Here is a 13,937-nt window from a genome sequence, read left to right as displayed (position 1 = left end):
TCAGAATAGTTGTTCATTTCATCACAGGCAATAATATCAAGCAGCCCAGAATAAAGCCATTCCAATGAATAAGTGAAAACTTTATAAGGCTTCAAGGCCACCTAATGGGGAATCATGATTACCACATACTTTTATATATTTGAATCATTTCTTACATTAGGGAAACTTCGGTATTCACACATGCAAGATTGATTTATTTCACTTATGAGTATGGTCTCAAGCTGCACCCATTTATTGATAAATATCTCAATGTGATCCTTCTTTATAACTGCATAGTACTCCATTGTATAGAAATACCACAACTTTTTTATCCATTACTCAGTTGATGGACACTTGGGTTGTTTCCAAGATCTGGCAATTACAAATTGTGCTGCTATAAACATAGATGCACATATATCACTGTGGTATGATGCTTTCAGTTCTTCTGGGAATATGCCTAGAAGTGGAATAGCTGGAACAAATTGGACTTTCAATCCCAGCTTTTTGAGAAATCTCTAGACTGACCTCCACAAAGGCTATACCAGTCTAGACTCCCACCAACAGTGTAGGAGAGTTCCTTTTACCCCACAGCCTCTCCAGCAGTTGTTGTTGTTGGTTTTCTTGATCCTGGCCTTTCTTTCAGGAGTGAGATGGAATCTCAGTGTGGTTTTAATTTGCATTTCTCTAATGACCAATGATGATGAACATTTTTTCATGTATTTATTTTACATTTGTATTTCTTCATCTGAGAAGTGCGTATTCATCTCAGATGCCCATTTTTAGATTGGATCTTTGAATTTTGGGGGTCTGAGTTTTTTTAATTCTTTATATATTTTAGACAAAAGTCCCTTGTCTGAGGGGGAGTTCACTAAGATCTTTTCCAAGTTTGTAGGTTTTCTTTTCACTACGCTGGAGATTTCTTTTGACATGCAGAAACTTTTTAATAAGAAGTGGTCCCAGTTATTGATTCTGGGAAGTATTTCCCGTGTGGTTTGAGTCCTGTTCATGAATTCTCTACCTACCCCTACGTCTTCATGATTTCTACCCAATTTGTCTTCCAATACATTTAGTGTTTCTGTTTTAATATTCAGATCTTTGATCCATTTAGATTTTAGTTTAGTACATGATGATAGGCATGGGTCTAATTTTAGTTTTTGGCAAATGGAGAGCCAGTTTTTCCAACACCATTTATTCAAGACACTGTCATTCTTCCAGTGAACCTGCTTGGCTCCTTTATCAAAGATAAGGTGGTTGAGTGTGTTTGTAGATGTGGTTGTATCTTCTAATCTATTCCATTGATCCTCGGCTCTGTTTTGATTCCAGTACCATGTTGATTTTACTGCTGTAGTTTTATAGTATAACTTCAAGTCAGGGATTGTGATGCCTCCTGTCTTGCCTTTGCTGCTTAGATTTTCCTTTGCTATTCTAGGTCTCTTCTGATTCCAGATGAATTTTAGGAGTGATTTCTCTAGATCTATAAGGTATGTTGATGGTATTTTCATTGGGATTGCATTGAATCTGTATAACAGCTTTGGGAGAATGGCCATTTCCACAATGTTTGTTCTTCCTATCAATGAGCAAGGGATGTCTTTCCAATTTCTGAGATCATCTTCATTTTCTTTTTTCAGTGTATTATAATTTTCCCTGTATAGGTCTTTCACTTCTTTCATATGAGTAATTCCTAAATATTTCATTTTTTTGCTTGCTAGTGTGAAGAGTGTGGCTTATCTTATTTCTCTCTCTTGATTTTGTTGTTAGTGTATAAGAATGCTATTGATTTCTGAGTATTGATTTTGTATCCAGCTACATTACTGAATTTATTTATTATATCTAAGTGTCTTTCAATGGAGTTTAGGGGGTCTTATATGTAGAGTATCATGTCATCTGCAAACAACGATAATTTAACTTCTTCTTTCCCTATCTTTACCCCTTTTATTTCTCTCTCTTGTCTAATTGCTCTGGCTAGTACTTCCAGTACTATATTAAATAGGAATGGTGATAAAAGACATCCTTGTCTTGTGCCTGATTTTAAAGGCTTTCAATTTTTGGCCATTTAGTATGACACTGGCTGTTGGTTTGTCATAGGTGGCCTTTATTATATTGAGGTAAAGACCATCTATTCCAATATTCTGTAAAGTTCTTATCATGAATGAATTTTGGACCTTATCAAAGGCTTTTTCTGCATCTATGGAAATGATCATGTGATTCTTTTGGCTTTATTGATATGGTGGATTACACTTACTGATTTATGTATGTTGAACCATCCCTGGGATAATTCCCACTTGGTCATGGTGTATAATCTTCTTGATGATTTGCTGCAGCCTATTTGCCAATATTTTATTGAGGATTTTTGCATCTGTGTTCATTAGGGAGATTGGTCTATAGTTTTCTTTCTTAGTAGGGTCTTTCTCAGGTTTTGGTACTAGAGTAATATTTGCTTCCAGTAATGACTGAGGAAGGATTACTTCCCTCTCAATTTCATTGAATAGTTTGAGGAGTGTCAGCATTAGGTCTTCTTTATATTTCTTGTAGAATTCTGCAGTGACTCCATCTGGGCTCTTCTTTGTAGGTAAGGGCTTAATTACATTTTCAATTTCATTAATAGAAATTGGGTTATTCAGCAGTTTTGCATCATCTTGATCTAGCTTTGGTACTTCACATGTTTCTAGGAATCTGTCTATTTCTTCTGTGTTATCACACCTTTGAGAGTAGAGGTTTTCGAAACAGGTGTTGATGATCTTCTGTATTTCTTAGAGTGTAGTGATTTCACCTTTTTCATTTCTTATTGCATGGATTTGAGCTTTTTCTTCCCTTTTTAAAATAAGGTTGGCTAGGGGCTTATCGATTTTATTTATTCTTTCAAAGAACCAACTCTTGATTCCTTGATTCTTTGGATTATTTTCTTAGTCTGTATTGCATTGATTTCTGCTCTGATTTTTATAATTTCCTCTCTTCTTTCGGATTTGGGCTTGACTTGTTCTTTTTCTAGCTGTTTGAGGTGTAGCATCAGGTTATTTATTTGTATTCGTTCTGTTTTCCTGATGTGGGAACTCAGTGCAATAAATTTTCCCCTGAGGACCACTTTCATTGCATCCCACAGATTCTGGTAAGGTGTATCTGTATTTTCATTTTCTTGTAGGTGTTGTTTAATTTCTTCCTTAATTTCCTCTGTGACCCACTGATTTCTCAAGAGTGTGTCATTCAGTTTTCCACGTGTTTGTGGGATTTTTGCAGTATCTTTTATCATTACTTTCTGATTTCTTTTTTTTTTTTTTTTTTTTTTTTTTGTCTTTTTCCTTTTTATCGGTACCGGGGATCGAACTCATGACTGTCTGCTTTGCAAGGCAGGAGCTTATGCCACTGAGCTAAACCTCCAGCCCCTACTTTCTGATTTCATAGCGCTATAGTCTGATAGCCTGCAAGGGGTAATTGCAACCCTTTTGCATTTATTTAAATATGTTCTGTGAATTAATATATGGTCTATTTTATAGAGTGACTCATGAACTGCTGAGAAGAATGTGTATTCTGTTGTGCAGTGGAATACTCTGTGTATGTCTATTAAGTCCATTTGTTCACAGGTGTGATTCTGTTTTGTTATTCCTTTGCTGATTTTTGTCTGGAGATCTGTCCCTTGGTATCAATGGTGTGTGAAGGTCTCCTGTTACAATTGTGTTACTGATAATTTGATTTTTCATTTCTGTTAATACTTTTTTTATGTAACTGGGTGCTCTGGAATTTGGTGCATATATGTTTAAGATAGTTATCTCTTCCTCTTGGAGTTTTCCCCTAATGAATATGTGGTGACTTTCTTTGTCTTTTCTGATCATTGTTGGTTTAAAGTTCACATTGTCTGCAAACAGAATGGCTACTTCTGCTTTTTTTTTTTTTTTTTTTTTTTGATTCCTGTTGTGTGAAGTATTGTTTTCCATCCTTTGACTTTCAGTCTGTGAATATCCTTCCGGGTTAGATAGGTTTCCTGTAAACAGCATATGGTTGGATTTTATTTCTTGATCCATTCTGCCAGTCTGTTTCTTTTAATTGGTGCATTGAGACCATTTACATTAATGGTTATAACTGTTGTATGTTGGTTTATTGTTGACATGTTATCTTTCTGCTGTTGTAGTTTTATCTTTCTGTTCTGTTTAATTATCTGCTTTACTTAGTGGTTTTTTTCCTTTGTGTATCTAAACTGTCTTTCAATATTTTTTGCAGGGTTGGCTTGGTGATCATGAAGTTCTTCAGCTGTTCTTTATCATGGAAGTATTTTATTTCACCATCAATTTTGAATGATAGCAGGGTACATCAGTTAGACTGGAAGTCATTTTGCTTTAGGATCTGGAATACTTCACTCCATGCTCTTCTTAACTTTATTGTTTTTGCTGTGTTTTTCTTTATAAGTGATCTGTCTTTTCTCTCTGACAGCTTTTAATGATCTATTCTTGTGTTGGATTTCTGGGATGGTTATTATTATATGTCTGGGTGTAGTTTTATTTTGATTATGACTATTTGGAGTTCTGTATGCTTCACTGAACCTGATGTCGGTTTCTGATCTCATGCTTGGGAAATTTTCAGCTATTACTTCTCTAAATATCCTCTTGACATCCTTTATGTTGTCCCCTTCTTTTTCGCTAATCCCTATCAATCTTGTTCTTTTTCTTTGCATTATCTTGTAATTGTTGAATTGTTATTTCCTGATTCTTCATTATTTCTAAAAGATCTTTCCTTTCCTGTTCACTAGCTGCAATCCTGTCTTCAAGGTCTGAAATTCTATCTTCATTTCGTTGAGGTGGTTTTTATAGCTTTCAGTGGAGTTTTTGATTTCCTGTATATCTCTGTGTATCTGCTTTATGTATTCTGTTTGTTTCTTATATTGCTCACCTAGGGATTCTATCTTTTTGTTTAGTTCTTCCAATTTTTTAACTCTGTTGTCTTTAGATATGTTCAGCATCTCTTTCATTCTTTTATCATTTCTTCTTTTACCTGGGAAATTATTTATAGTTTGAATTCCTTTAAAGCTTCCCGAAGTTGCTTATTTATTTCAATTGCTATTATGTCCAATATTTGAGGTGTATGACATATATTTTCTTCTATATACATCGCTCCTAGGGTCTCTTGAGATGGGCTGGAAGTTTGAGGTAGTAATTTGGTCTTTCATTTTGTCATTTTCTTATATTTCTGTGTTTCAAGTGTTATTTGAAAGCTTCCTGAGTCTGTTGAAAATTCACTTCTATGCTAGCAGCTCCTGGGACTCTGGAACCCAGTTCCTCCAGGCCACCAGACCTCTGGATCCTGTGGCGCTCACCTGCTTGCTTAGAATTCTGCAGTCCCAAACAAGCTGGGCTCTGGGGACAGTGGGTGCCCGCCTGCTTGCTTAGAACTCCACAGTTCTCCAAGCCCAGCCAGAACAGGGAGGCGGATGTAGGTGCCTAAGACTTGCCTAGCTGTTTCACTGCACCCAGAAGGCTCAAAGGTCCCGACAAGCTGGGCTTGGAGGAGAGTGTGTGGGGCACTTACCCCAGGACGCCAGGCTTCTGGAACTGGTGATGCTCACCTTGCTTGCTTAGAAATCCACAGTCCTCCAGACACATGAGGAGGCAGATGCAAGTGCCCCAGACCTGCCTAGCTGTTCCACTCTGCAGTGTCATTATTTGAATATCACTTTGTATGCTTTAATTTTGTAAATTGAACAACTATTTCTAAGATGACAATATGTAACTTCTCAACTAGTGATTTCTTACTGTATATTTTTCTGAAATTCTGTATTACTTCTACCCTTTTTTTCTGTTTTCTTTTTCTCTTTAAATAAAAAAAATAAAAAAAAAAAAAAAAAAAAAAGACTACTCCAGTCCAGGTGTCTGGATGCTTCCAAGTGAGGATGTAGGAATAAACTGAATACTTTAAGTGAATTTCCCAGCTGTTATGAAAATTTAAATAAATTTAAATAAAAGTTTCCTCAGATGCTAAAAATAAGGAAAAGTGCAAATCTTGAAAGAGAAAAAAGTGCTGAAATAGAGTTATTCCCTGAGACAGTGTTAGTCTCTTTAAATCCACGGCTTCCATTTCTCCTGAGATTTCATTTTATGAGTGCATGTGTGCCACATGTCATGAGTACTATTATTGTGGGTGGTCGATGGGTACCCGTTCACAACACCTCTAATAACCTTCTTTTCTCCTCCTGTGTAGATAGGATAGTACACCTGCCAGGGCCCTCCAAAACTGGAAGGGAGACTGGTTACTAGAAACAAACCTGGACCCTTGAAAGGCAGTACCTTAATGGGCAGTCAAAAAATAATATCTACCGAGCAAAAGATTAAACTAAATGTAGCCTTCATTATATCATTGCCTGCATGTATATTTGTCGTGTATTTCTTCCATATTATGCTTGCATGCAAATTTGTACTATGCTGCCAACAATCTTATGAATTTACATCTGTCTTCTAAAGTAAGGTTAAATACTTCCTGAAAGACTACATCCACAATTTCACCTTAAAGAATTCCATTAATAAATTCCTAACAAAGCTGAGTTCAAAAATAGAATCATCTGGGCTCCTGGTGTAGGTTAGAGCTAGAGCACTTGCCTGGCATCCTCCAACCCTAGATTTTTAGTTCATAACTGGACAGTTGAATAACAGTAGATGTTAGGGTTTATACTTACAGAGTATATGAAAACCCCAGGGAATGTTCCTTGTCTTATGTATTAACGAAAATCAGACAAGCAGATTTTTCTCAAAAACTTTATCCTTTAATTAATTACTTTCTTGAGTACACACATTATTTCATACAACACTTAACAAATTACAACTACAAAAGAAAATAAAAATCATCTGTAGTTCCCTTATCCATGGATAAGAATCCTAAGTTTATACAAAAATATAGTCAAAATGGATTTCTAAGCAACATACCTGTGTGGCTATCTAGGTAGGTAGAGTATTGTAAATATGCATAATCAATTTTTCCTTTATATCTGCTTTCTAATATTAGGTAAAATGAAACTGAATTATTTTTAGTAATGAATGGAGCTCTTTGATAAAAGGAGAAAGTATCAATAAAACTAAACTAATGTTAGAAAAACAGCAGAAGAAACCATGAAGAAAAGCATAAAAAGATTTGGGTTCATAGGAATTACCATCCTGTTTTTCTAAATATTGTGAATTTTTTGCCAAACAGAAAATTAAAAGCAAAAATATTAACACATAAATATTATAGTGCTAATGTACAAAGTAGTTACAAAACTGGTAACAAAACCATAAGACATGAAAAAATAACAAAAACAAGTGAGCAGTTCCTAGGTAGGATTTGCCACTATCTAACTCTCATATACAGAATTTTAATCTCAATAGTAACTGAACAGACAAAAATTTTAACTGTTGTTCTGTGATCAAAAGTAATGAAAATAAAATAACTATAAAAATGTCAAAATTGAACAACATCAATATCTAGTCACTATTTTTTTTTATTTTTTTGATAAAGGTCTCTCTATGCAGTTCAGGTTGGCCTTGAGCTCACTTTGTAGCCCAGGCTGGTCTAAGACTTGTAACAATCATCCTGCCTCAGCCTCCCGAGTGCTAGAATAACAGGAGTCTGCCACCACACTCAGCTATTTGACTATTACTTCATAGCACATTTTCAGTAACTATCAGAATTAGCATTAAAGTACATAAAATGGATGAATCTACAGTACTGTTGCTACATGACATTCATTTGATATTTATTTGGTATGATAAAAAGATAAAGCCATGCTAAATATAAAGAAATGACAAAGATTAAATACATTGATGTGTATTTTCAAGATAGACTATTATGTATCTCTTAAAATAATGATCATGATTAAATTTTAAAGTCACCAAAAAATAAATAAAATAGTGAAATCTGTAAGAGAGCATAATTATACAATATAACTTCAAATAAAACCTGGTAAGTTAGGTTGAAATTGGGTGACATGATGGTGCTGATGTTGCTTGCTGCAGTTCTCCATTAGCTCTTAATTATCTGTACATCCCAAACATATTAGTCTAAAAATATAAAAGTATTTAGAAAATATAACTATAAATCTCATGCAGAACATGGAATAAGCCCTGATCTTTTGGCAATACTCTAGGAACAAGGCCCTGAGAATATCAGCACACCTTCAGAAGTTGTCAAAAGAAGTTACTAAGTTAATGGTCTGAGTTGAAAATAAAATTTATTTTAGAAATCAACATTTGTAATATGTCTGTGACTGCGAGTTTGTGTAGCATGCGTGTGTGTGTGTGTGTGTGTGTGTGTGTGTGTGTGTGAATCCCTAGGGCTAAACATTTTATACTTCACACAGATTCTACCCCACATTCAATGTTTTATCCCTTGGTCAGTGATCATGTTGGATCTTTTGGATTTGCACTTGTATGGATGCATTACTTGACTATGGACTCATGATTTTGCTTCATGTCAGACTCTGAACAACTAAGAATCATTTCATTAGTGCTCTGATTCCTTCTTCCAGGTACTTTCCCTAAGTAGTTTTCATAGTGCTACATCTACTACCATGACTACTACTAATACATCAAACATACAGCAGTAAAAAAGGACATTAACATTTAAAGATCAATAAATTAACTTGTTAAAAAATTAAAATTGTACACACACACAAAAGCATCCTTTTCTGTTCCTTACTTCTATAATCTAAATGCCAAAACTGCTTATAACATTTTTGTGATTTTACTTTTCTGAGGGATGTCATAGGGGAAGGATGCCACTGCTTATGAGAAGTCAGGTGAGGCGCACTGCAAAGTCTTCTGGTAGATGTTTATCTTCATACAAAATAGTTTCTTTACTGTGATTTTCCCCTGGGAAGTATGTGGAAAGATGTTTCAGAGCCATGAAGTTGACTGAACTGGTGGTGAATCTGCACATGGGATTAAATCTCGGATGACAGCGGCTTCCCTGAAACAGTCAAAGAATTATGGAAGATTTCAGTGATGTTAAGCAACAGTCTTACAAACCACTGCAAGATGTAGGGCAAGGGAAAGAGGTCTTCAAGGATTTCCTCAATAGGTTGTTCTCCTAGAATATCCATTTGTCTGCAAGCCTACCTATGTAACTCTCAGATTCTGTCTTTTCTCACAGCACTTTAACTGCCGCACTACCCTCAGAGAGGTTTGCTTCAGCTGACTGTTCCCTAGAATGAGGATAAACGGGTGAACAAAGGGAGAGGCGACTACATTGATCAAACCAAAAAGAAACAGAGGTTTGTTTTCCGGCACAATAGCACATGATGTTTGTATGATAACACCTATAAAATACAAGGCATAAAGAATGATAAAAACTATTAAAACTTTCACTGCTTTCATGTGAGCCTTTGTAGTAAAGTCTCTGAATCCCGTGACATTCATTTGCATCTTCTTGTGGTGTCTCCAAAGAGAAAAGATTAACAGGATACACATGATTACAGTTACAAAAAAGAAGAAAATGACCCCCAGATTGATTAAAAGATGGTCAGTAAAATACTCTCTATTATGTGGATGGAGCCACCAGGATGTGTTTCTGTATGTCACTTTCTCATGACTAGTTATTTTCACATCTAATTGAAAGTGAAATACAAATGACAGAAGCATGCATCCCATCACAAATGTAAAAACAGTATTGATTCTTCTCTTCAACCAGAGAAATGTGCAGTGAGAAAAATTTGCTATCTTCAGGAAATAGAAGATGCTGAGGCTGGTAGTAAATGAGATGGTTGAATGATTGAAAGCTGTCCAAGAATAAAATATATAGTCCATGGTGTTACCAAAGTTATACGTATCAGGAAAGAATATCCTTATATAGCCATCTAAAATTGTTATCCATATGAAACAAAATCTGGAAATAGCTAAGCCAGTGAGTATGAAGCAAATCAGAGAGCATTTCTTCTTTTTAACACAGTCAGTACAGTTTACAAGTCCGATGAACCCATTCCCTAGAAGCCCCAGGACTGACTCACTGGTTGCAACAAAAATGAGGAAGATTTCCACTGCACTTGGCATAGCTGCCAATCCTTCATGGCAGCTGTTTCAAATCACCTGCTGCAGACTGAGGAATATCTGGGCTGGGTGATAGAAGGCTGGTTCTCTTGTCTTTCTTTATATCAAAACATACTCCAGGAATGTCTCATGATGGAACCAGAAATATACTTGTTGAAATCCTCCCAGTTACGTCTACCAAACTCAGCTAGCCTAGAAAATATATGTCCAGGCTGAATGCTGACCTGCAGTTTGGTTAAGATGCAAATGAAAGTTTCTGTTTCATGGATTTAATCTGCCCCTCTGAGATTACTTTGCATTTAATAAACAGAACTCAGGAGTACAAGTGCCAACTACATTTCCAACATCTGGAGCACAATACTAGGCTTCATTTTTTTGTTATCAAATCATCATAATTTATGTTGTTTATACTCAAGCTTTAAATATATATTTATATATACCAATGAATAGTAAGTTGTTGGGAGCCGCGGCCGACACCGGTCGCCTTACTTGGCGGACGTAGGGCCTGTGGGTGGGAGCGGAGCCTGAGCTAGATTGCCCCTCCCATCGAGTGAGTCAAGTTGGCGCCTGCTTCCTGCCCCCTGATTGCGCTGGCGACTTAAACAACCCGCTCTGTAAGATAGTCTGCCTAGCAACAACTGATGTTAGCCAGTCAGCCCGCATCGCGCGCTTTGAACTGATTGGCCACTGTTACCCTATAAAAGTAAATGCCTCTCCCGCCACAGAGGAAGCACAGAGAGAGATAGAGAAAGTCCACCGGCGAGAAAGGGCTGGTGACAGAGCGGAGGCCTCGCGGGGCCCACGCGGAGATAAATAAAGGCAAGATTGCACACCGCCAGACTTTGTCGTGTGTCTTTCCTGCCGGCCGGGAGCGACCCCGACAGTAAGTAAATTCTCCCAGATAAAAGCAAAAAATAAACGTGGCCATTATAGACACTCTAAAAATACTAACCTGCTTTGAAATTCTGTCTCATTGTTATTTTTAATTTTTCTTTTTAAAATAAAAATAGGCAAGTCTGACTGTAAGCTGCGTTTTTATATGCACAGTCACTGCAGCCAATGTAGTGTAGTTTATGTTGACCACTTTTAACATGAGAAGCTCTTAGGAACGGTTCTTCATTTAGCAAAGCTCACTGATAAAATTCATTCTCTCATTTTTTCAAAAGTATTTCCTGAGTATATAAATAGCAAGCTGTCCCTGGTCCATGAAGGGATGTAGTGGTACATAGACTCTCAAGACTTTTGTGACTTTGGAGCTTACGTTGGAATGCAGCAAGCATGCCACACAAAGAGAAAAGCAGTATGTTTGTTCAAAAGTTCAAAGTAAAATCTAACCAAAAAAAGATCGAGCCTTTGTTATGTTTCCAATATTATCATAAATGCTTTATGACCATTTTTCATTTCCACTTCACAATAAGCCCTTAAAATACATGGTATTTTTACCTTTAAAAAACAAACAAATAAATAAATAAATGGAGATTTAGAGAAAAGCAGAGTCTCTCCCATTTATGTTAGCACAGCTCCCATGGACATAGTCACACAGTAAGATCACAGAGAAAGTCCCACAAGGCAAAGGAACAGGCAATGGATGATCTCAAAATAAAGCAACAAAAAGAGAGCTGAGAGTTGCACTGACTGCACACACTGAAATTGACAGAGGTCAGAGGATGTGTAACAGTATACGAGTGAACTGTTTCAAAAATAAATAGTATGACTCTCTGGAATCAAATCAAAAGGTACAATAAAAGGTGTCACCTGGAAAGTAGAGAACAGATTTCTTGAGAAACCAAATCTGGAATGCCTTGATTGAGGACCTCCAAGCTTCTAGAACTAGAAGGAAATCACTTTCTAATCACTTTCTATGTCTTTATAATTGCGTTATCCAGTCTAAGTTATCTTGTCATAGCAACACAAATTGACTTTGACACGTTCTCACATTAATTAATGGAAAAGTAGACAAAATATCAATAAGGATATAGATGATTTACACAGTAGTTTGGTGTTTTTGCTGTTTTGTTTGTTTACTGTTTTATTTTGTACTAAGAATTGAACTCAGGACCTTGCATTTGCCAGATTGAACAATACTTTGAAGCAACTTGATCTAATCAGCACAGAAAATTACATAAAACTGACAATATATAACCTTCTCACGATTACACTGGATTTTTACCAAGGTAAGACTGATTCATAAAATGATTTCTAATATATATGTAATTTTCAAAATAGATATTATAGTCTTTCATAAGTCTCAACATTCAATCAAAAGTGAAATGAACCAGCAAATTTCTCTAATCTATCTTCAGAGCTGGAAGTGCCTGGGTTAGTAACATTTCTGTTGCTGAGGCACAATACCTGATGCTTGCAATTTAGAGAAAAAAGGCTATGTTTTTGTTCAGTTTCAGAGGTGTCAATCTTGGTCAGCTGGTTCCAAAGAAGAAACATCGGTTTCTTCTGTTTTAGAAGAAACAACAGAAGAGTACAGTGAAGGAAATTGCTCATCTTGTAACAGGCAGGCAGTAAGGCGAGCAAGGAAGAGCCTGAGAAAAAAGAGGCAGAGATCAGATTCAGTGCTCAAGGCCACACCCTGATGACCATCCCAGACTCAGCAGTCAGAGTGAGCTTTACTAATCCCCTAGGCATCTCCGGAGCCTAGGAAGTTGGCAATAAGGATGGATCACTATAGTGCCCTTCAAAACAACAAAGGAAGGAAAAAAGAAAGAAAGAAGGGAGGGTAGGAGTCTGGTAAAAAGCAAAAAAGGAATGGAAAAGAAAGAGGGATGGAAAAATTAAAAAAAAGAGGTGAAAAAATAAAAAGAAAGGGAGAAAAGAACAAAGGAAAGAAACGCAACCAAATATTTTATTGTTTTGTATTTATAACTCCAGATATTCTATATTTTTTGCTTTTGTAAATTTTCTAACAAAATCAAATTTTGAAGAGTATTTTAATAAAATTATGGTTTATGAAGAATTTAATAAATTTAAGCTTACTACTAAATATTTATACGTAAGTTACATGTGTATTTATTCAAATCTCCTTTGGGATCCTGTATATAATGTTTCATAATTTAAAATTTTTTATGGCCTTATTTATTAATTGGTGGATTTTCTTGGCTTTTTGTACCTTTTACAACCTTCAGACATGGAGAAAGACTTATGAAATATTTTCTAATGCATTTCAGTTGAAATGCAAGAACACTTGGTCTTTGTCTTGTATATAGCAACTTTGTTAAATTTTGCTCCTAATCTGAATGCAGCTTTACATTTTGTTCTGCTTTAATAGTTTTAAGAGTATTTTTGTGGGGTTTTGTTTGTTTTTTGAAACAGAGTCTCACTATGTATTTGGGATTGGCCTCAAACCTCACAGTAATCTTCCTGCCTCAGCCTCCCTCCCGAGTGCTGAGATTACAGGCATATGGTGCTGCCACACTGACTTCACTCCTGGAGTAGTGGTGGCAGTAGTGACAATCTCTCAAACAGGCAACCGCACTCATCCTTATGGCATCATCATGAATGAAAATAGCTTTTGTCTTACATTCTCGCAAAGAAAGGCACTAACCACTGTAAATTTTGGCCTATTCTATAGATAAAAATGAAAATAATCCATTGTTTAAATTTGCTTTTGTTCATTTCCATTGAAGCTGAAGACTTTTTTACTTATTCATGAATTACTTATTAATGGCCTACAGTTCTTTTTCTATTGTTGCTTACATTTTGTAAATTTTTGCAAGAAACCACTCATACTTTATGAAAAGTAGCCTTTATTCTGTAATTATTCTCCCTTAGTTATCAATTACCTTTGGATTGTTTGCTTTTGCAGTTATTGTTTCATACAGCATGTAGAAACTGTACAAATTTTTGAACCCAAGTATGTGATTTTAGCCTCTTCCTTTAAAATTCAAAATATCTCTTCTTCAAATTAAAAATACATCTTTATTTTCTCTTCATCCTGTGAAGACAAACAAC

The 13,937-nt window shown here is 35.9% G+C and overlaps 1 protein-coding gene across 1 annotated transcript; it reads right to left on the bottom strand.

Moving 5' to 3' along the window:
* Positions 1–9,047: 9,047 nt before the first annotated feature.
* Positions 9,048–9,977, bottom strand: LOC100730824 (taste receptor type 2 member 10-like). Its single transcript, XM_003470302.1, has one exon. The coding sequence runs from the start codon at positions 9,975–9,977 to the stop codon at positions 9,048–9,050; it is 930 nt and encodes a 309-aa protein (XP_003470350.1).
* Positions 9,978–13,937: the final 3,960 nt, after the last annotated feature.

Source organism: Cavia porcellus, unplaced genomic scaffold, assembly GCF_034190915.1.
Source record: "Cavia porcellus strain 051 isolate PalLab524CR breed Dunkin Hartley unplaced genomic scaffold, mCavPor4.1 scaffold_27, whole genome shotgun sequence".
Classification (NCBI taxonomy): domain Eukaryota; kingdom Metazoa; phylum Chordata; class Mammalia; order Rodentia; family Caviidae; genus Cavia; species Cavia porcellus.
The sequence above is the reverse complement of the archived record's forward strand: the minus strand, read 5'-3'. Positions and strand labels throughout refer to the sequence as shown.

Coding starts and splice junctions, on each gene's coding strand:
- LOC100730824 (XM_003470302.1), bottom strand. CDS start 9,977: ATGCCAAGTGCAGTGGAAATCTTCCTCATTTTTGTTGCAACCAGTGAG.